Genomic DNA, 23,047 nt, shown 5'->3' with positions numbered 1-23,047 from the left:
CCTGGCGTCTGGTAACATAGCTTAGTCTTTTCCTGTGCTTTATGCTAGTTGCCTGGAAAGGCAGTGTGGTGTTCAGAGGAGAAGCCTATGGTGTGGCAGCAAGATACTGGTAGCTTTCTGTTGCAAGTGGTGGAGGACCTGCCTGGCACAGAGCCACAGGGCTTTCTTCTAGCTACACTTGCATTCCTACGCAGGGCAGTGTGTACAGTAAACAAATAAAAAGGCTTCTGTGGTGGGAGCAGGGAGGAATAACAGCCCCATGCCTAGTTACTCCCAAACAGATGACCTTTGAGACGCAATATTAGCACAGCACGACACAGGACGGAGCTCTACGACTCTTTCCCAGCACATAGGTGATCTGGGTGCATATAAGGTCAGGTTGACTGTTAAAATTTGAACTAATCATTAGGAATGATTAGGAAAAAGGTGTGGGAGGATGGTAGCTAATCTTCCAAATAGGCCTGCTTTTACATGGTTGAAAGACACAGTTCGGGCTGATTGTGTCAGGTCAACAGCGCAGAAGGCCTGAGCTGAGCCGTGGCGGTCTCTGTTGGAGGTGGCACCTGAGCAGACGGTTATGCGGAGAGGAGCCCTCCAGCACACCGGGGTCTGTAGAGCGCGGAGGGTGCTGAAAGCTGAAAACTGAGAAATCGAGTTAGGTGTACACACTGAGAGTTTGGGTCTGAGTTTGGACCAGTTTTAAGGCCTGTGTCTAGGAAAGCAGAACACTGAAGCAGCCTCAGTAGTATTTTTGGTCTGAAATAGAGAGAACCTTGTGATGTGTGTTGGCTGCAATGTAGCTGTGGTGGAAGCACAGTGCAGAGCCCTGTTCCGTTTGGGTGGGACTCTGAGCTCTTTGGGGCTTCAGCCTGGGCTGGGTCTCAGTGTGCAGGGTGCTGAGGCTGCAGGACCTGCGCTAGCACCCGCCGCTCTTGGCCACTGTGCTTGAAGGATATAAATGTGCTTTTAAATGCTACTGTTTAAAAGCTGATAAACTTTCTTAATTTTCTGTGTGCTGCAGGTGGATAAAGGAGTTGGGGAAGATACCGAGACATTAATGATGTTTGTTTGTGGTTTTGTATTCCTGAGGCCCAAAGGGAAGCCTTACTTATTTTAATATATTTGTATATTCTTTGGATAATGTAAAGTTGTTATAAAATAAGATATTTTTCAAGTCTTCTGGGACTAGTAAAATTCACTGACTACAAATAGCCAAGCTGTTGCAATGCTAATTTAAGTAAAGAGTGTATAGTATTGTAATTTGGTATCTTCATGGAAGTGTTATTAAAAGTCTGAAAACTGTCAGTAACAACTATACTTACTAAGCCATGTGAGCAATATTGGATCTAGTTAATTAAAAATAATTGCAGATTTGTTATGGGTTGATTGTATTTTTTTGAGACTAATAAAAGTGAGCAATGATAGAAGGCAGGGGAAGTTACAGGAGTTTTTGTGAAGCTTTTTAAAGGAATGCAGGAGATGGAATTGGGACCACATCTAGGAAAGACAGAAATACTCCAAGAAATATAGAAGCTCTATGTCTGCCAAGTACAATTAGCATAAAGTTGCATACAACTCTTGTCCTCCAGTCTGTGAATACTGGCAAAAATTATTGTAGGAATGTTAGTGTTGCCTGAAGGTAGCATTAACAACTGTAAACTGCATGAGAAACTTAACCTGATGTGGGGTTGTTAGAGCAGAGCACAGGTGCTTTGAGAGAGTAGTGTCGTGGAGCGTGTTTTTGTTAGCACCTTCCAGGAGCATCCTCAAAACAAGTGGGTGGATACCTAATGTGTGTTTGATCTCTGAAGGATAAGGACAGCAATATCCATGTGTGTAGCTGTTGGATTTCCTTGCGGTTGCGTACGGTGTGGGTTACACATGCTGTTTCCCCTAAGTCATCAGTCCTTTGATTGCTTACAGTTTCCCCTCAGTTTCCAACTTCTCAAAATTGCCTCTTTTTTTTTTTTTTTTTTTTTTTTTTTTTAATATGGCAGATAATGGTAACATGGTCAGGGAACCATGCCCATTTCCCCTGTGTGTTTCGGTCAGTTGAATGTACTAAAAAACAAACAAAAAGGCAGAAACCCCTCCAAATGTGGAGTTCTCATTCCCTCCCTGAACTCGTGTTAAAATGAGTCAGCTCAACTATAAAGTTATTTCAAACTTTTACAGAAAGGTTCTTATTTTATTAACTTTAGTTTCTTCTTCTGCATTAGTAAGAAGCCCTTGTTATAGAGAAAAAGATCCAAAATTATTTCAGAATAATTCAAGATAGAATTTTATTTGTATAGCTAGTGTCAAAAGCAGGAAGACATGTGGGATGCCTTAACAGTCATGATTTGTCTTGGCTTTGCTGCTTGTGAGAAGTTTGGCCACACGGTATTCATACTATTAAAATTACTATGCTAAGGAGCACTGTGTCAGTGAATACCTGCAGCATACCCTAAAACTTTATTTATTTTTGAAAGATTCTAGGGAATATGGAACAAAAAATCACGAATAATACGGGAACTGCTAATTGCTCTCAGTATAGGAGCAGCTTTGGGCCTACTTGTGCATTGCTTATAAATTGGAAATGATTTGATTGAAGTTTGTGGAGACACAGGAATTGAAAATATATAATAGGCTAATCATGCATTGCTCTAAAGATACGTGTAACGCACACTCACTTGAAGAGAGTCTGTATACTAATGTGCATATGGGAAATGGTATGGGTCTTCTTGCTACTGTTTCTTGAAGTGACCCAAGGAAAATGACAGTATATATTTCAGAGGTATAATCTAAATGTGGTGGCTGGTATTCCAGTATGAATGCATATATTCTTTTTGTATCCTGTAAAATATGTGATATTAACAGGAGACATAATGCACAGCTGCATGTATCTGTATACACTATTTATTTTGTCATTTATTTCCTTTAAAATCTATTCAAATCATATTATTAGAAAATCTAATTAAACTCTTTATGAAACATATATTATACCCATGCTGCTATGCAATAATATGAAAGTTTCTTAGACCGTACAATTTTTTCAATTATGTGTTACGAAAGCAAAGACTTATGTTAAACAGTCCAGGAAAGAGCCCTGATGGGGGGGGGGGGGGGGGGGGGGGGAAGGAGGACAACCATCCCACCCCCTTGAAACCAGCGCTGGAGATTCAGTCAAAAATAGTCCCATGGGCTTTGCCCTGACAAGGAATCAAAGCAAAATACAGTAAGATTTACTTACGAAAATGCTTTGTGTGGGCCTATCCAAGACTAGTGCTAATATTGTGATTAAAGAATTTGCTTTCTTAGAAAAAAATCAAACTATCTAAGAAACAAACATGTTTTGCTTAAAAATAGCTGGAGTCTTAGTTTAAAATTAACTGCACAAAGTTAAGACTTTTGGAGAACATAGGTGTCTGTTTTTGTCGTCTTCTCCCTCCCCTCCCCAAGTACTGTAAGTGGTTGACAACCAGTACTAAAACGTATTCTGAATGGTGGGGTTATTTAGTCTCATGTAATTGCAAAACTGGTTTCCTTTTCACTGGAATAAGAGCTTTTGGTTATTACATAGCTTATGAAGAAATGTGAAATATATTTTTTATTTCAGTGTCTCACAACTAGGAATTAGAATGTAATTTGTACAATTTGTACAGAGAATTCCCAATTTTTGTGCAGTAGGGTAAATTTGTCTTCCTAGGACGCATCTAGCAATAGCTACCTACCACCAGGAATTGGAAACTAGACTAACCTAACTATGGATCTCATCTAGTATGGTAACACATTTGTTTTAACGCAACCCTTAGGAATACTTGCCATGAACTAGTTTTAGCTACTTTACTGGGAAAACATTTAAGGGGAGAAGAAGTAAAGCAAAAACAATTGGTTACAATTACTGCATTTTTAGGCAACTCTTTTTTTTTTTTCAGTAGTTTTTACGATAAATATACCTTATCCAGAAGGACAAACATCCTCTGTTAAAATAGTCTGTAGGCAGAATTACTTCTTTTTTTTTCTTTTTTTCTTGTAGATCAGAGATGCCGCTGGGAGAAATATCTACGAGCTCCCTAAAGGGGACTGTAATGGTTGCTCCTTGTGACTGCAGTGAGTATAACAAGTGTGAGTGCTGTGTGCCTTCTCTGAGACTTAACTACACCTACATCATGTGGCTGCAGATCATGATTGGTGCAACGCCTCTTTGGTCACCTTTAATGTTTGTCAAGCCCATAAACATAGGTAAGTATGACCTATATTTTAAAGTTTTCTAAATAGAGAACACAAGCAGTGTGTCTTTTGTGGAGAAAGAGGGCACAGGCAGAAAAGTTAAAAAAGCTTTCTGGTCCTGTTTTAGATATTTGGGACAGTGCTGTATGCATTTCTTAAGCTGTCTGATGCCTGTCTGGGCTCTAGTACAAAAACCACATTGAGAAAAGACCGGGCCATCAATGTGCTTGGGCTTTCAGTACTAATCGGGGGCTCCTTGTGCCTGGGTATCAGGTAGTGGTGGAGCTTGTCTTTCTGTTTTGCTAAGGACTTAAAATAAAAAGTGGAGAGAGGAAAAAAAAAAAGTGGAGAGTCTTGGTAAATAAGACTACCTATTCACCTAAGCAGCTGTTATCTGGATGCCTTCTCTTTTACGTGTGCAACTCCATTTTTTTTCCAAGTAGGAAAATATTCCTCTAATATTTAATCAAGTTAAAACTATAGTGACATTAAATCACAAAAACATTTGATATCTATTCCTCTCCAGTGTGTATGCACAGTTGCAGATCTTGGCAAATTTCAAAATGGCAGAGACCCTTTCAGCTGCGGACAAAAATAGAATTTTTGTAGACTTCTTAACTGATGTGTTTTGCAGACAGAATAACTGAAAAGCCTTCAGATGAGTTAGTTTTGAAGATGAGGGATTGCATTCATCATCATGCTGTTTTTAAGTTACATTACAGGAAAATTTGACAAAATTCAGAGCTGCATCTGCCAGTGTTAAGAGTCACATAATTAATTTGTTCTGCTTAGTGAGGTATATTTGTAACAGGTGTAATATTAGTAGGTGCTCTGCTAAGACTTAGCTCAACTAAAAAAATGTTTGAAAAAAAAAATATGAATGCTTTTGTCAGAGTTGTATGCTCATAAATGGTACCAACAGGACAGATCGTAGCAGAAGGAGAAAACCTGGTCTTTTTTTGTGTTATATTATAGTTAAGATGCACAAAAATGTGATGTAAAAATTACTAAGTCATGTTTTAAGTTATGAACTTCTCACAAATCATGCATTTCTCCTAGTCTTTATTAAGTTAGCTGCTTTGAAATGGTGTATCAGTTTTGGATAAGAAGTAAGAAAGTAAGATCTGACTCCATGTAATGAATTTATACAGAAAATAATAACAACTGTTTAGTACAGAGTGACATTCAGTAACACCTCTCAAATGAGACAACCTGTAAAGCAGAAAGATCAGTGAATGGCCACTTTGCATTTAATCCAGTATTGATCGGTGCATGCTCCTACTTGCATGGACCTGAGTAGAGCTGCAGGAGGTCCCGGGACAGACTGGCGTGTTGTCTGACCACATGGTTTAAATGCCTGGAGCCAGTTCTGGTTCTCCGTGGTACTGGCTGAGCACTGTGAACGTGCATTTGTTTCCTAACTCTGCTAGCTCAGTTACTGCTACCAGCCCACCTTTCCCCTGTATGGAGGCTACTGTCATTCCCAGTCACCCGTTAGAGCTAATTCTATGAGCCCTTCCCTGCCAGCTGCACTTGTTATTACCCAGGTTAGCAAAGCCGTAGAGTAGGCAGTGCAAATCCCTGAATGGAAATGGTGTTTATCTCTGGCAAGGGGTGAGGGAAGCTGTGGACATCCAGTGCAGCAGGAACCAGAAGGGAACATGTGTCCACTGCCTAAGATGCTTGGAAATACTTTCTTTTCAGATTAAGCACATGCTGTTTACTTTGCAGTAGTATTTAATAGGATATTACTCTGATATGGGAGAAGCTGAGTGCCTAGTGAGGACAAGATCAACCAAAAGATGTGGTAATTATACAGTGATATGAAAAGTTCTCAGAAACAGGTAAAAGTAGGATCCAAGTTGCCTACCTTTTATCCAGGGAAGATTGAATGTAATACTAATCATCATTCTAAATTGCCCATCCATTTCCTCTTCCAGAGAGCTCTTTTTACGCATGTGAGAACTTTCTGAAACCCTCCATTTTACTTTATCTTAATGTAGCTCTACTGGAGACCTTGTTTCATAGCCATAATCACTATAGAAAAGATGGGAATGTTTAGAAATTGTTTGTGTACAATATGAGGACGTTATCTCCTGCCTGTTAAGGCGCTGAGCAAATTGGTTTGCAGAGCACTCCATCCTTTTCAAACCTCTCTTCAGCAAAACAGGTAAGCTAGTGCTTGGCTGCCGAGTAGAATCATTGCCCAAGGCAAGAAGTTCATTCAGTTTTAAAATTAACATTACGTCAAACAGCATGGCCTGATAGCTAACTCTATAATACTCCCAGGATGCGCTTTTCTAGTGATATTACACAACAGTGCTCTCACATACATTAGCTGTAGAGCAGCTCTTAAAGGCTGAACTTAAAGGATGTGAAAGAGATTTCTGCATCAGTAAAAAACATTACAGCCAGCAGTCACAGGCAATAATCTTAGCAGTAAACTTGTCATTTAATTTGTTGGCAGTAAAGCCTGAACCTCCTTTGAACCTGCATCTAGAAATGACAGAGAAAGGTCAAGTGAAGATCTGCTGGTCTGACCCAATGCTGATGCCATATCCACTTAAGTATGAAGTAAAGTTCTCTGCAAATTCAAGTCAAAATGGCTGGCAGGTGAGTCAGCTCTGTTCTCTGTGTTTTAAGATGGAGCAGTGCAAGACTGCAAGTCTCTTCCAGAGTCCTCGATTTTTTATGTCCTCCCTGTGCCTTGGGTTGTGGCACTGGTGAGCTGAGCAGTGTGGCTGGTCCAGTGCAGCTGGGCATGGCACACTGTTTCCTTCTGAGCTGAAGTGAGCAGCAGACCTTGAAACATCATCAGAGTGTGGCAAAGCTGGCAGGCTCTGTTGTACTTGGAGAGCTGTTGCCCAAGGATGAGACCCCCATCTCCGTTTGGACTGTGGGGTACACAAACTCCCATCTTCCTTTTTGGATGAAAATCTAGATTCCATGAATTCCAAATGCAAAGCACTCTCCTTTCAGCAAAACCCAGACTCCATGAAGTGTGTATGTTTAATATTTGTAGCTTTTGCTAGTGAATTGCTTTTTTCTGTTGCAATTGTACAGCTGGCTCTAGGGTAAAAAGCAGTTTATAATTAGCAGCCCATAACAAAATCACATGTTTTCCACTAGGGTATCCAACTTCTAACATATTCAAATTTAGAGTAAATTAAAAGAAGAGAGCTTTGTTTCACCCATCTTGTAAGCTAAAGATAATAGCTTTTTTTAGACTGACAATTTGTATTGGTTCTTGATTCTTGCTTGCTTGCTCTCATGTACTTTCTCCCTCCCTCTCTCTCTCTCTTTCTCCCCCTCCCCATTCCTGAAGTGTTGTACACTAATAATGGCTTCTGATAATCCAGCAGGTGGTTCAGGTTGTCCTGGAAACCTCTTTGGCCATAGACAATGCACTACTTGATTCTTCGTATTTAGTTCAAGTGCGGTGCAAGAATCTGTATGGTCCAGGGTTCTGGAGTGACTGGAGCACACCATATAATCTGCACTCGGGAGGTAAGTTGTGTGCAGGCACCCTGAGCACTAAGTTGTCTTTTGGACTAGAATGAATTTTTACAGTGTGGTTGTGGAATGAATAGGAGTGAGCGCATGTTACGTACTGTGGGGCAGGATGCTCTATGCATGAGTTGTGCTGAAAACTCCTCTGGAAATTCTTTTCTTCTGCTGCTTCTTTTTCCATTCTTTTCCACATTTGCCTGTGATTCTGCTTTTGTCTTTGTATCAGATTTACATTTAAAGGAGTTGTGGACTAATGCATGCTGACTGCACAGTCATGTACTTGTAAGTTCCTTGCTTTGCCCTGTTGCTTGTTCACCAGGCACCTGAAGTTCAGACCCAGAAGCAGTTCTTTTTCTAACGGTTATTCCATTTTAAAAGACAGTTGGTAGTATTTGTTCTCTACTTGATACGAGAAATTTCTCCTAATGCTTTCTCTAATTTTAGTTTAATGTGAGGTTTTGTAGGTGGACTGAAGGCATGGAACGCAGGTTGGGGTTTGTAGTTTTAATATAATATTTCATGGTTTGTAATGTTGAACATGATTGATAAACTTCGCATAATATCCCCAGTCAGTCAGTCTTGATGCATGCCGCTTTAAGCATGTAATCTTATCTACCGTAAGCGATTTAGGATCCAAACAGGGCGAGTCTTCTGACGCATTGCACACGGTGAAGGCTCTGCTGGACTCAATATGGGCTCCTGTTAGTTCAGTGAGGTCCCTTATATCTGCAGAGCAGCTGCTAAAATGCATAATGCCTCTTTATTCACTGCTAGAATCTACTGGAAGACAGAGTTGTTTTTTTTTTTAATTTGTCAAATCCTTGCTCAGTCATCATGATTGCTGATTTGCTCTGTATACTACACTGTTTTGGGTCATCCTAAAGGTGTTGGGATTTTTTGCATTGTATTTTTCCATACTCTGTTTATGGTTAACTGGAAATATTTTTATCTGTGTTGTCACTGTCCTCTGAACTATCATGTGACAGTAATGAATGCCTTACCTGTGTGCATACTCACCCTTACTGTAGATAAAGTAGTCTAATGTATGTGGTTCAATCAACCACTCAAGTAACCAAACTTTGCAGAGAAGGTTGTCTTCCAACAAAGCTGAAGATACTCTAACCCTCTTGGTTACAGAGCGTGTAACACAGGGTGTCTGATTACAGACTTAGAGGCCTAACGGGCTTTTAAATTTTTTGGTTTTACATATATAAAAGATACTATAGCAAAATCATGTCTTTAACTTTTTTTTTTGTTCTGTCTCACACACACATAATCATGTTTTCAGAAAGTGTTCATGAGTGTTTTAAAACACAAACACGTATGTAAAAGAAGTACAGACTATGGGATATGTAATTATATTAAACACACATCTCATCAGCAAAATAATACCATTTTGACAAGCCTGGTGGCAGTATAAAGAAAGTAATTTCATGACTGCAGGAAGCTCAAATTGGCCTGTTTGCCCAGTGGCTAATCTTAGGATGAGCCAATTGAAGAACAGTGGAGTGTGTAATGCAGCTGGTAGCGACAGAGGAGCTGGTAACAGGGACACTGCCTTGCATTCATGAAAGCATGTTAGTGCTAGAAGAATAAGTGCTGAAATCAAGCAGTTGTGTTTTTGTACAGCCAACTAGTTTTATATTCTGATTTGTATTTAATAAGAAAATCTCTGAAGATGAGAGTATTGTAATTCTGCTCTGCTATCTGAGAGGGTCTGTATTTTGAATAGGTCCTAAAAATATCCAAGGCCGTTCCTGAATGACAGAACATAAACCTGTTCTGTTAAGGGGTTTTGTGCTGGCTTTAGGTCATCCTTCAACAAATACTTCCTTTTTAACAAGCATGTAACACATGTAGCTTCCCTAAGTACTGGACTGATTTAGGCTGAATTTATGCCTGTTTATGTGCTTTACAAAATCAGGTGAATTGCTTATTGTATTGCTGCTATTATTTGGTGTCCACTGCTCTAATGAGATTGTAGAACAAGTTTTTGAGATACAGAACTCCTGCTGACTTAAACAGAAGCTGAATTAGCAACTCCTGGAAAGCTTGATTTTCTTCAATCCTGAATAGGGAATTTTTCAAAGCATGTATTCCAGTATTACAGTAATGGTTCAGCTAGTGTATACCTTCAGCATTGTTGCAGGGCTTAAAGAGTTGGATTTTCCTGCCTCCTCCCACCTGCAAATTCAAGTATGGTTCTTCTCTCTCTTGAATTTTTTCTCATTTTCACCTGGGGACAAATATTTGTTACAGCATTCAAATAAGCTGATTTTTCAGAAGTGGATAAGCACGCTCATTTGCTTGGCCCTGACACCTTAAAAAAAGTGGGCTGAATAAAAAGTATCACTGTTAATCCTGTTTCCCAGTAATTCATGTTCAGTAGCCATATGCTTCCCTGTTTCACTTGTGCTGCTGTGCCTTTCTTTTCTTCACGGTACTCCCCAGTGATTTTCTGCTCATTTCATTCCTATTTGACTGGGTTTATTAAAGATTATCTTATCGGAGAATTTATGACCATTACTAGGGGGAGAGATTCAAGGTTTCATTTCTGCCAGTGTCCCCTATGGTCATTAATAATACCTAAGTTGGAAGCTAGAAATACAACTGGATAGCAGTGACATTTGTTACTGTCATATGATTTTATAATCCCTTTTGTTACAATTCTAATCTTATTTTTTTTCTGTTTTTGTTTCCTTCCCTGTAACAGAAGTCTTGTACTTCCCTCCTAAGATACTGACCAATGTTGGTTCTAATGTTTCATTTCATTGCATCTATAATAACAAAAACAAGAGGGTAGTGTCCAAGAAGATTGTTTGGTGGCTGAATTTAGCAGAAGAAATCCCAGAAAGTCAGTACACGCTTGTGAATGATCGTGTAAGCAAAGTTACTCTTTTCAACTTGAAAGCAACAAAACCTAGAGGAAATTTCTTCTATAACGCAGTGTACTGTTGTCATCAAAACAGGGAATGTCATCACAGATATGCTGAATTATATGTAGTAGGTAAGACTCCTGATGATTTCAAATTATAATTTGTGTGTATTTTAATAGTAAAGCCAAAATATTTCAATTTTAGACTTCAGTTATCTTTTTATTAAGCAATAGTGACTAGTGATGCATGTTTTTATATGAACAATTATATCTCTATTAATAAACTTTCAATGTGTTTTGATTAGATGTGAATATGAATATCACATGTGAAACTGATGGGTACTTAACTAAAATGACTTGCAGATGGTCTGCAAACGCAAACACATTGCTCCTGGGGAGTTCTTTGCAGTTAAGATACTACAGGTGTGTATAGCTTTTAATGCATTCTTTATGTTTGGAAAGTGTTACTCTGAAAATACTATTGCAGTAAACGAGTCTGTGTAGATATAATTATAAAATGTAGTCAGTTTCTGTAGACTGGACTCTTTCCCATCTGAGACTCCAGAGGTATTAGCTACACGTGCAAAATGGGGACGATACCCAAGTATAAAATATGGATTTTATTTACCCATTCTTTAGCACTTGTAAAACTTGTACTTTTCAATTTGGAAGTGGGTTATGTAAATGCAGTTTAAAACTAGAGCAGAAAATAATTCAACTCTGTCATGAGTGTTATTTTTTTTTTGTGGTAGTAGATCTAGATCTGACTAAACCAATATGGTTTTTAGGCTTCTCTCTTCTTTCAAGCCAATCTTTTTTTCTGCCTGAACTGTATGGGTGAGTGTCAGGTTTTTGGGCTCTTCAAGTAGATATATTTGCTTGTATCAGGCATAAAAATTCTTCTGGTCGCTCATATGTGTTAATTATAAAGAGATAAGGAAAAGAATTGTTCACAATGAGAGTGGCTAAGCATTGGAACAGTGGCCCAGGAAGGCGGTAGAATCTTTGTCCTGGGAAATTTTCAGATCTCAACTGGAGAAGACCCTGGGCAGCTTGATCTAACTCTGAATTTAACCCTACTTTGTGAAGGAGGTAAGACTTGAGACCTGTTGAAGACTCCATTTGAACCTCCATTTTTCTAGGATTCTATATCTTTTCTCTACATACAGATAGTATGTATACATATAGTGGCAGAATTCAGCACATTCTAGATGAAAAAAAATCTTATAAGGAGAGAATATTGACTCATAAAGGGAATATTGCTTTATGGAGGGAGTAGCTTTGGTGTCTAGAACAAGTCTTCATTTTCACTGTCTGATTTGTGGAGTCTCCATGCTCGGAGATAGTCAAAAGCCATCTGGACAGTGCCCTGGGCAGCCTGCTCTAGGTGACCCTGCTTGAGAGGAGGTTTGGACTAGATGATCTCCAGAGGTCCCTTCCAACCTCTACCATTCTGCGATTCTGTAATTTTCAGATGGTTTGGCCTCGCTTGTTTTCAGATGGTTGAATAGAAAGCAATTTCCAAGTCAGGACCAAATTCCAATGATATTATGACAGTGAAAAAGCTGTTAACAGAATCTTTCCAAACTAGTCTGACATAACGCATGGCAGAATGTCACCTTTTTTTCAGAAGTAGTTGAACACATCTGTACTTCAGAACTGAGAGTCCATTTGAGATCCTTGCTTGCTTATGGGCTTTCCTGTGTTTTTTTTCCTCTCTTCTTCTTCTTTTTTTTTTTTTTTTTTTTTTTTTTAAGTGGCCAAAGGATGCGAGCTAAAGAGACTCTGAAGAGAAAGCTGTTTCACCTCGGAATAGGACAGTGTTCTGTAAATGCCGTAACATCGTAACATTACAGCTGATTCTTTGCTTTCAGGCATTTTTGTTAGTCTGCAGTTAACATTTCTTCTTTTCTCTCTCCCCTACGTTAATGAAGCAGTTCTTATAACCTCCACGATTTTCTCCACAGGTCCTGGGAGCTTTAATTTTACTTGGACAGAGCAGGAGAACTGGGATAGGGTTTGGGGGCAAATGTAGTAATCAATGGTATGGTCATCCTCATCTTCAGTTGTGTGCACAAATAATGCCTGTAATAGTGTTGCTTTGCCATAAAACGAAAATAAATCCATTCGACTTATATTGAGAAAGACAACCCTTCCTGAGCAAAAAAAAGTCTTCCTTTTATTGCCCTGCTGGACTATGTTTGCAAGAGTCTTTTGGCAAACAAGCTTAAATCAGTCCCGAGGGCCCAATTCTGTAATGACACAATTTGAAAAGCTGTGCTACCTTCCTAAATGGAGGTTGATTTCAGTTCTGAACAGTCGTGGTACCAATATTAATGTTTCTCAGGCTTTGTGAACTTGAGGAATAGCTAGAATGCTTGAGATTTCAGCCTAGAGAACTGTAGGGCAGGATTGGTGCCCTCGACTGCCAAGGTAGCTTTTGTTTTGCTTGTTTTCACATGTATGTGAATATAATGAATGTACTGCTGCGTAAGGAGCTTGAAGTAAACACCTAAGTGCTCTTGCCATATTTTTTATTCCTTTTTTTTCTCTGTTCAGGCTAAAAATGTTATTTTCTAATACCAGATGATAGTCTATAAATTTATTGCAGTATTCCTGCTAGATCAAACAGAGTGTAATACAGACTGTAAATGCTTGCCAGGTGCTAATACTTAGCTAGTATTGAGATCTTTTTATTTTGCATATTATGGTCTGAAAGAATAAAAAAATAAAAATCCTGAGGGACCATGTGAATGTAATGACTGCTGAATATTTGAAGTATTAGACTTTAAAAATGTATAGTTATGAAAATACCAGTATCATTTGCCTAACAGTCTATTGCACGTTGTGAACAAAAATGCCAAATGAACCCGTACACTCCAAGCCTGAAACCAAATGAAATGCTCGTATCTGTTAGTTGTCCAAGCTGATCGTAAGGGGCTAGCATGAATGTGTTGTTGGCAGTGTCTATTTAGACGTGGGCAAGTCCTTAGGATGAAAGTTAGAAATAAATGTGTTGTATCAACATCAGACATATCAGGTTTTCCAGGAGCACGCAGCTATTCTTCCTAGGTATTGCAATTACATTTTGCAGATGTAATCCCATGCTGTACACTGATGTGGTATGATAGCTTTGCCTGTTGGTGTTTGTTTTGGCTGGCTTGTTATTGCATCTTCCTCTACAGTTAATGCTGCCGACAGTAAAAGAACAGAAATTACCATCCTGTGAAAACAGAGAATGCTAAGCTAAATCTTCAAAGTACAGGGCAGCAGTTTAATCGGTATTAGCTGTGTTGACATTAAGAGTAGAGTTTCAGCTAAATTGAATTTCTGTGATCTGGCTGAATAACTGATATACTATCTGGCCACAGTCAGCAAAAGTCTGAGCTCTCCAGGCCTGAATGCAAACTTCAGGCTTAGGAGAAATTTGAAAACTGCAGCTGACTCCATGTGGGATTTTAATGTCACTATCCAGAATTGTTTTTTAAATGAAATTCAGTCCTAGAGACTAAACTATGCATGTCTGCTTGGGCCATGTGGCTGCTTTCCTCTAGATACCTGTTGGTGATATAGTCATATTCTTAGCTGGAGTAAACCGGTGTTTTCTACTTGGTTATACTGGCTGGAGTTCTGCCTTGCTGTTTATTGCTCACATATACCATTCAAATAACATGACTGACTTACAAGTCTCTGGAGATGCCTGCTATTTTCTTACCTATTTCTTCCAGATGTAGTCTGTTATCAAAAGATTTGCGCTGGGAGTAGCCTTCCCTGTCTTGCTTTATTTAGGCTAAGAACCAAAGCTTTAAAGAGTAACATTGCAATGTTACCTATACATTCAGTGAAGACTCAAGTTTAGAGTCTGTCCCGATAATCCCACAAAAGGATCACCTAGTTCAAGTGATGCCATTTATTTACTTACTTCTGAGTTTTGTTTTACTGGTACCATGAGCAGCTTATTGTTGAAAAGTATTAACCGAATGTTTTTCTCTCTTTTAAGGAGCAAAATTTACTGTTCTGACTTCCCAAGTACTTCTCCAAAATCAGAGGTGAAAGAATGCCATTTGCAGAGGAATCTTTCTTATGAGTGCACGTTTCAGCCTATTTTTCTTTTATCTGGATATACTATGTGGATAGAATTTAAGCACTTACTGGGAACTCTTGAATCTTCACCAACTTGTGTCATCCCAGCAGATGTAGGTAGGTCAAGATTCCTGTATGTTTTTCTTCACTTGTGACTTTAGATTTCATTGTTTTCTTAAAGTATACATAAGGTACTTCTTCATAATCTTTTGAATAAATCAGACTGTGGAAATAACAAACATCAGAGCTTCAACGTTGTCTTCTGAAAAGCATTGGTTAAGTAATCTTTCCATACATTTTGCTTGGGACAGGACCATACTATAACTACAGCTAGTACCTATAGAATGAAACATCCAGTTTTGCATGTTCATCCTCTTGGTTCTTTTTTTTTTTTTTTTGCTTTCTGCCCTGCTCCACATAAATTTCCTGTTAGTAAATGAAAACTTCGGGCATTATCTCCATTAATCTTCGCATGAGCTTGTGCTGTCATTGTCTTTTATAGGAGCTACCTTTCTGGGCCGCTCATGCCTCTGCTTTCTACAGTGATGTGCTCTAGGCTACTTTTGCTGTTTCTCTCTCTAACAGAGTATCAGAGGAGTCAGCAGCTGCTGGCACCGGTTTAAACTATAGTGGTTTAAATTGAAATGAAATGTACTGAAACTTCCCTATAAATTTTTTTTTTTTTTTTAATAAAACAGGCGTTCCATAAGAAATTCTGATTTTGATATTTCAGCTTAAATTTTTTTGGTGGTTTTGTTTTGGATCAAAATTGGGATGAATTTCCCATAAGACAAACATTTACTTTCTCAAACAGCAATGCTTTTGTCTGCAGTGAATGGACAAGCCAGCCTGGATTGGTGAGTTATTTTTGTATCATAGTCTGGCTTCATTCAGAGTATCAGAGGCCACAGTATGACCTGGCACTCGCAGGGTGAAGGAAGTAAATCAGATCATTATGGTTTAATGAAAAATGTCAGTGTAGATGTTACAGGTTTGGGTTTTTTTTTTTTTTTTTCTTCTTTTTTCTTTCAATTTTCTAGTGAAGCCGCTCCCTCCAGCCAGTGTTAATGCAGAAATCACCAGGAATGTTGGGCTGCTGAATGTGAGCTGGACGAACCCTGCATTTACAAACAATGATCTTAAATTTCAGATTCGATATGCTGTGAATAGAGAAGAAATTACATGGGAGGTACTGTTCTTTCTACTCCAGATCAAAGTGTGCATATTGCAGTGTTTAACTAGTATTTGTAGAATTTATTGTACATGAGGAATCATAAGCATTTGTATTACCTGATAAAGCAGTGTTACCGATTAGGCCACTTTCCAGTCCAGTGAATCCAATGAGGATTCATTTTCAGGAGTTCTGATTGTAACAGATGCCTGAAGGTCTTTTGTTCTTGTTCTAAATACTTTGATTTCTTTTACAGTTGTATGAAATTTCAGATGCACCAACAAGGTCAGTTGTGATAAAAGTACAGACACTTTGTGTTGAGTATGTTGTTCAGGTCCGCTGCAGAGGACTGGATGGATTAGGTTACTGGAGCAATTGGAGCAGATCAGCCTATACAGTTGTAAAAGATATCAAAGGTACACATACTTTTGCAGTACACTTTGACAGTTCTAGGTCCGTCCAGTTTCAGACGGAGATATGACACTGTTTTTCTTGTAAAACTATATAACACTGCAGCTCCCCTACAAGGCCCTGAATTTTGGAGAGTTGTTACTGAAGATCCTGCAAGGAGGCAGAAGAATGTTACGCTTCTGTGGAAGGTGAGAACAACTACATTTTGGTCTTTCTGTAATGCATTTCTCACTTTGAGAGATAATTGATCCAGAGGCATTGACAAAGTTAGCTCAGATGGGAGCAGAACAGTCACATGCTGCTCTGGGAGGTAAACTTGGGCGGTCCTTGTTCATGGGGCGTTGTATGGAGCTACTTTGGGTACAACCTGTTTCATGGTACTGCCTCTTCCTAGGCTAATATTTGAGGATGACAGGAGCAGCTGGTGAAAGTTGATTATAGCGCTGTGTTACAACAGGGATGTGGTTCAGACTGTTTCATGCACTCAGCCTGCCTTTTTTTTCCTTCTGTTGCTCTTGCCTTTTTTCTTCCCCTTTCTTCTGTTTTTATACTTGTTATCTTTCCTACAGCTAGCTGACACATATGAAGTTGATTTTGTTCCCTAATCATTACCAAGGTTATATTCATATAATAGAATGAAAACTTTCCCAGTCCTGTGTAGTCACTTTGGGTGGTTGAGAGGTCAGTGGGGCTCAGCTCAGTCATTCACTGGCAGCAGGCATGTTTCTAGGCTGCAGATGACTATCCTTTGAGCTTGCTCGTGGGCTGACTTTCAGGTCCATCTGAGAGTATGGTCAGATTGTTCTTGCTCGGGTCCAGTTGCATGCACCACAGCTATGTGGAACTGCATGTGGGCCTGCAGTACAGCTGCGTGGAGCATCCCCTCTTCTGTTTGTTTATCTCATTATTCCCACAGTTTTGTAATCCCTAGTACTTGAGAAAAGCCTGCTCACATCTCTGAGAGGACTGGAAAGCTGCTTGCTTATGCACAGGGACCAGAATGCTCTCCTGAGCTGTACTAACACAGCTAAAGTGCCAGTACTGTGTTACATGTTCATGTAAGCCTACGCTTTCAGAGATGGTTAGACAAATGCTATGAAACAGACTCACAAAAACTTAAAATGCAGTTTGTTTTAATGTTCAGAAGAAAGAATAACATGAAAATAATGACTAAGTCATAATGAAAGATGCAGTCTTCGGCTGCCAAGTTCTGTTGGCCAAGATAGCTGAGCAGAATGCGCCCAAAGTCCTAACCTGCTGTCTGTACATATACCACTGCAACTACGTGCAAACAGGGCAAATCCACATTAAAAGGTTATGTACTGTGAAAGTACATCAGAGACTGGCTACTCCTGTTTGCCTGTATAGTAATGATAAGTATGCAGGCAATCCTGTGTACAAAATGGTCATTAGTTCTGGTTTTTCAATCCTGAAAAATACTAACATAAAATAATGCGTTCCACGGGAGTCTGAAAGGTGATATTTTCTGGATTTCCAGCCCTGCCCCAGCAAGACACACACACTGGAAAGATAGCAAGTGAGGGTGTCAAGTTTCAGAGAGGAGAAGAAAATAAAGTTTTTAATTGACTGCAGTGTGCTTGCTAAAAGGACAGCAGTCAGTCTGTTGAATATCTTTTTTGGGGAGTTGTGTTTTCTTAAAACTGGAAAACTGCCATCTTCTGCCCAAATAATGTTTCTTACTGAAATCAAAGATTGGGAAATTAATTAATGCCAATGTTTGCTGCAGCCACTGATGAAGAATCACTCATTGTGCAGTGTGAGCCGATATGTTATAAAGCACCAGACATCAGAAAACACGACGTGGTCAGAATATGTTGATAATGGCACTACCTGTTCATTTCCATGGACTGAACACACACATACTATTACAGTTTTAGCCATGAATTCAATTGGAGTTTCTTCAATTAATTTTAATTTAACTCTATCACAGCAAATGAGCACAGGTAAGAACACCAGTTAGTTACCATTTTGAGATGTGGAAAATGTAAGGAATTCTTGTGATGGTTTTGGATATAGCTTTCTTTGTAATAAAACTCCCTTTATTAGAAGGTGAAACTATTTAATAATGGTATCTTCAGCTGTATATGGGAAACAGCCTTTGTATCTCACCAACAGAGCTATTTGAAAAATGAAATTTCCATCCCATGAAAATTGTAATCATCTTTGGGTTGGGAAAAGAGTTGTCCTTAACGGGGATGTCTTTCTTCCACTACCAGATTATAAAATAATTAATCGAAGAAAAACAAAATCTTTCTATAGAACTGATCTCCCATCTACTTTGTCTTGGGAACACCCAACATTCCTGCTAGAGAATGTTTTGTTGTTTCCAAAATTAAATGTGGTCTTTTCTCTGGCTGCTCACCTGACATGCTGCCAGAGTGCATAGTTTTCGGAGGTTTGGCTTTACTTCCTAAGTAGTCTCTTCATTGGTTCAGTTAAACTCTGCTTTATTAATAAAATAAAGACTGTTGCTATTTCAAATATTAATTGTGTAATGTTCATATGCAAATCTGTGCTGTGGGAAACACTACCGTTACTGTAGTTTATTCATAGAACCTTCTATAAGCCTTATTATACGTAAGATAAAAATTAAAGAAATTATAAAGCACTGAAAATGTAGTTTTTCATGTGCACGTAGATTATGGTACACACCTCTCCTGCTGTCGCAGCTCTGAACTCACCTCTGCTTGAGATCATGTAATTCACAGCTGTTCTGTTGTCCTTGCTCCGTCAGTGGACGCCGTGCAGTCCCTCAGTGCCTACCCTGTGAACAGCACTTGTGTGATTTTGACTTGGACACTTTCACCTCAAGCATATGTGATAACATCTTTTGTTATCGAATGGAAAAACCTTAACAAAGAAGAGATGAAATGGGTGCGAGTTCCTCCAAATATTAGCAAGTATTATATTTATGGTGAGTTTATACTTCATATTATAACGTGTTATATTAATTGTTACAGGATAGAAACTACAGTATTACTGAGTCTTCAGATTCATTTTTTCCCCCTCTCTGTTTCTAGTCTTTTTTATGATAAGATGCAGTGGACCAATCTTTGATTATCATTAGAAGACTGACTGTTGCATTGATGATCCAGACTGAGATAGGATTGCTGAATAGTCTTGCCTCATTTTTAGAGCCCCCAAAGCTAGTCACATGCTTTTCAAGTCTTGTGGCCTTTGCTTCCACCCCCTATGTGGCCTTCATTTCTGGACAAACTTCTCTGTGGTTTAGTACCTCTGAGCCTGACTCACCTCTTCCTTGCTTTTATTTTGTTAAGATTGTAACTGAATTGATCTGTGTCAGGTTATTTGAATGTACATCTTTTTAAGTTGCCCTCTGTCAGTTACTGAGGAGAACTTTGCAAAGCCAGTGCCTCATACCCTGTGTGCATGCTATTTTGTATTTTTTTTATGCAAAATCTGACAAAGAATGAAACTCAGGTGTGTTCATTTTATGACAATGTAATAAAGTTAGTCCTTGAACCTTATTTTGGCTTTAATATTGCAGTTTCTACAATTGTTTCGTAGAGGTGTTAATCCCATGAGAAAATAATAAGGCTGATGTCTTCTTTTCAGATCACTTTATTCTGATTGAGAAGTACCAGTTCAGCCTGTATCCTGTATTTGTTGGAGGAGTTGGCAAATCCAGAGCTACGGATCAGTTTATCAAAGGTGATTTATAGGATCTTTCTCATTGTTATTTATGAAATAGGGGCTTAATAAAAGTTAGATATGGAAGAATTTTATCAGAGAAAGTGACAGTAATCATGTAATTGTAATACGACTTTAAACAGTTGGTTTAATCTGAAATCACTTTGCGAGGTTGGTGGAGCAAGGCACAGCACTAATCATACACCTAACATAATCACTCGGGTCCAGGATCCCTGTGATTCTTCGTTCTCTGACTACGGACTGTTCTCTTGTCTTGTATGCCCAGATTTCATTTCCTAATGGTAAGGACACACTGGACACCTCCCACAGAGATGGAGGAGTCACCTCAGTATTTAGAATAATTCCTTCCCTTTTGTTTGTTTGTTTGTTCTCAAAGTAAAAGTTCCTTTGTGTGCAAAAACCCATTTACTCAGTTTACTTGGGTTAACACTTTCTAATATTTCTGAATGTGTGTGTTTTTTGCAAATTATTCACAGATAAATTGTCTTATTACATTATTATCTGAATTTTGTTTATTTCCAGATGGGTCCGAAAATCAGAATAATGCCAGTCTCTATGTGGTTCTGCCAATAGTTATTTCAACCTCAGTTTTGTTGCTTGGAGTATTGATGATTTCTCACCAAAGGTAGGTTGTTCAGTGTCATACAAAACTCACAGAATGCATTTAGAAGAAGATGGTGCAGCTTAGATGATGTCTGACTGCTGAACTGGTGGACAGGGTCTCTCGGGGGAAGTCTACAAACTGTCATTTGTATTTTTGAGATACACTGTACTAAAAAGTAGCAGATCCTACGTAACCTTGACCAAGAGTTAGTGTCTTGGATGCACAGGCTTGATACAGGCAGGTACTACTGCCTTTTCAGAGCTAGTGTCCTCATTATAAAGTTGATGTGGTTTGTTCTCACTGGGAAGTATCGCTGTATCCTGTGTCACATACTCCTTACTTTTGCAGGGTGTTGTGGCCAAGTTAATGAATGGCAGGTGCTTTGTAAAGCGCTCTGTACTACTCAATTTAGTTGTTGTCACGAACTCAGGTCTGAAGTGAAAGCCAATTGAAAATCCCTCTAAGCTTTATGAAAGGTGGATTAGGGTTTTACTCAGCAAAGATTGCCTATGCCTCTCATGGTTTGCAAAATTGCTGTCTGGTATGCTACTTTTTCTTTACTTGGTCAACTATAGTTATCCAAAATGGTTGTTTTATTTTCATAGCATTCTGAAAAAATGCAGTTGCACTCAATCCTTTTCTGGTGTAAATCTCTCTGCTGCTGTAGTACAAGTATTTTTATATGACAGAGGTGAATAACAGCAATACCGAGTACATGAGAACAGTACCAACTCCAGAATTTACCTAACGTTTCAGAATGAAGAAACTGTTTTGGGAAGAAGTTCCAAACCCTAAGAATTGCTCCTGGGCACAAGGAGTTAATTTTCAAAAGGTATGGATTTCCATGGTGATGCTTTCCGTGGGTTTGACAGTTTGTTTGCTCATACTGAACTCTACCTGTTGGTTAGGCTAGAATCTACCTGAATTACTGCACAGAACGACTTGGAGCCTCTGAAGTTAGCAATGCAACAGTTCTTCCAGCTCTAGAAAGCTAATACTCAGAAATGGGCCAGGGCCTTAGACCAGCATCCCTTTTGAATGTAGAGGATGTTTATATTTCAGGACAGTTAGTAGAGCCAGTTGTAGAGTCAAAAGATGTCCCATAGGTGTAACACTTGTGTACACCAGCGAGTGCCGCTGGTGTGTGTCAAGGGCCAAATTCTTTCCTGGGATAAACTGCCTCTCTGGCTCGTGGATCAGGAGCTGTGATGAGCTCTGACAAATCAGAGCCTTTATCTGGACTTCCCAGTTTGCACCAACAGATGATATTTCATTTGGTCGCAGAATTTGATGTTGTGTAATCATTGACACAGTAATCTAAATTCAGGCCTATTATTTCTAAAAGGAAAAGCATCTAATGACAAAAGGTTTTTCAAGTATTTAATTTTCATTCCCAGTGAAGGCTTCTTTTCTCATCTTTTATTTTATTTCATTTCATTTAAACAGAGAATGGAGATTCTTTGAAGTCTAATCATGGTCACTGCCTGCTGAACCATTGGGCCAGCTCCCAGGCTTCCTATACAGAATTGTTAGAAGATCTTTCTATTTATATTCAGAAGACAGGAAGCACAGATACAATACAATGCTGATTTGTTTAAAAATAACGAATTCTGGAAGTAGCTCTGTCAAAAAAATCTAAAACGCCCTCACAAAAATTAGGGGCCAGTGCCATATTACAGACCAGAAAACGATTTGCGCTTGCATAGGCAGAAGCACTTCAAATTTGGAGTTTAAACTTTCAGTTACTGCCCTGCTGACTAAGGCTGTGACTAGCAAAGGGCTGAATCCTTTCAAGGCTTGGCCTTCAAAGGGAATTGAAAGAGCCTAGCCCTTCCCAGGATGCAGCCGTGGAAGCAGAGACATCAGACTGGTTTGGGATTTATCCAGCTGAGTACAAGATCTGCCCAGCTATAGACTTCACTTGAAAGGGTTTCTTTTTGTTGTTAGTGGTAGGGTTTTTTTTTCCTTCTTAGTATTTGTTTGTTCTACTTGACCTCTAACTTGGGAGTTTCCACTGACTCCAGGCGCATCAAGGAGGTCAAATCTTGTATTTGCAAAAGTATGCGGCTGTCCCATTAAGGTCTTTTGACCTGTTTACATTCATCTGGAGAAGTAGCACCTTGTTGCTTTTGTCTGCTTTTTTCTGAAAAAGCTGATTTGTATGTTATTTATATGGCTTCTTCATTTGTTATCATTTAAATATGCAACCATGTCAGTGTAGATATCTGAATAATCTCTAATGTTTGATTCGTGTTTGAAAACACAAGCCTGAAATCTTCAGACAAAATCTAGTTTTGGTGGTGTTATGGCAGTTTCTGCTTACTGTAATACCCACTTAGTAGACTGTCTTATTTATTACTTAAAATTTTTGTGGCTTTTTAGCATGCTGAAATATTTCTCAGATGTACAACGCTATAATTTAAATGTTAAATGAAGCTCTTGGTAATTAATCTGCTGGGGAAGATGCAGCCATGGCCTGAGGGGTGAG

At 38.9% G+C, this 23,047-nt stretch overlaps 1 protein-coding gene across 1 annotated transcript in view; it reads left to right on the top strand.

Annotated features, from left to right (window-relative positions):
• The window catches only part of LEPR (leptin receptor), a 34,478-nt gene that overhangs the window by 7,269 nt on the left and 4,162 nt on the right, over positions 1 to 23,047 (top strand). The window contains exons 4-17 of the mRNA XM_062581186.1: positions 4,019 to 4,224; positions 6,680 to 6,825; positions 7,575 to 7,719; positions 10,436 to 10,729; positions 10,903 to 11,020; positions 14,598 to 14,797; positions 15,721 to 15,869; positions 16,108 to 16,267; positions 16,368 to 16,450; positions 18,010 to 18,226; positions 19,018 to 19,197; positions 19,860 to 19,955; positions 20,478 to 20,580; positions 21,316 to 21,391. Of these exons, the coding sequence (XP_062437170.1) occupies positions 4,019 to 4,224; positions 6,680 to 6,825; positions 7,575 to 7,719; positions 10,436 to 10,729; positions 10,903 to 11,020; positions 14,598 to 14,797; positions 15,721 to 15,869; positions 16,108 to 16,267; positions 16,368 to 16,450; positions 18,010 to 18,226; positions 19,018 to 19,197; positions 19,860 to 19,955; positions 20,478 to 20,580; positions 21,316 to 21,391 (2,173 nt within the window). The remainder of the gene's footprint in view (positions 1 to 4,018; positions 4,225 to 6,679; positions 6,826 to 7,574; positions 7,720 to 10,435; positions 10,730 to 10,902; positions 11,021 to 14,597; positions 14,798 to 15,720; positions 15,870 to 16,107; positions 16,268 to 16,367; positions 16,451 to 18,009; positions 18,227 to 19,017; positions 19,198 to 19,859; positions 19,956 to 20,477; positions 20,581 to 21,315; positions 21,392 to 23,047) is intronic.

The sequence above is a fragment of the Rhea pennata genome, chromosome 8 (genome assembly GCF_028389875.1).
Source record: "Rhea pennata isolate bPtePen1 chromosome 8, bPtePen1.pri, whole genome shotgun sequence".
Taxonomy (NCBI): Eukaryota; Metazoa; Chordata; class Aves; order Rheiformes; family Rheidae; genus Rhea; species Rhea pennata.
The sequence above is the reverse complement of the archived record's forward strand: the minus strand, read 5'-3'. Positions and strand labels throughout refer to the sequence as shown.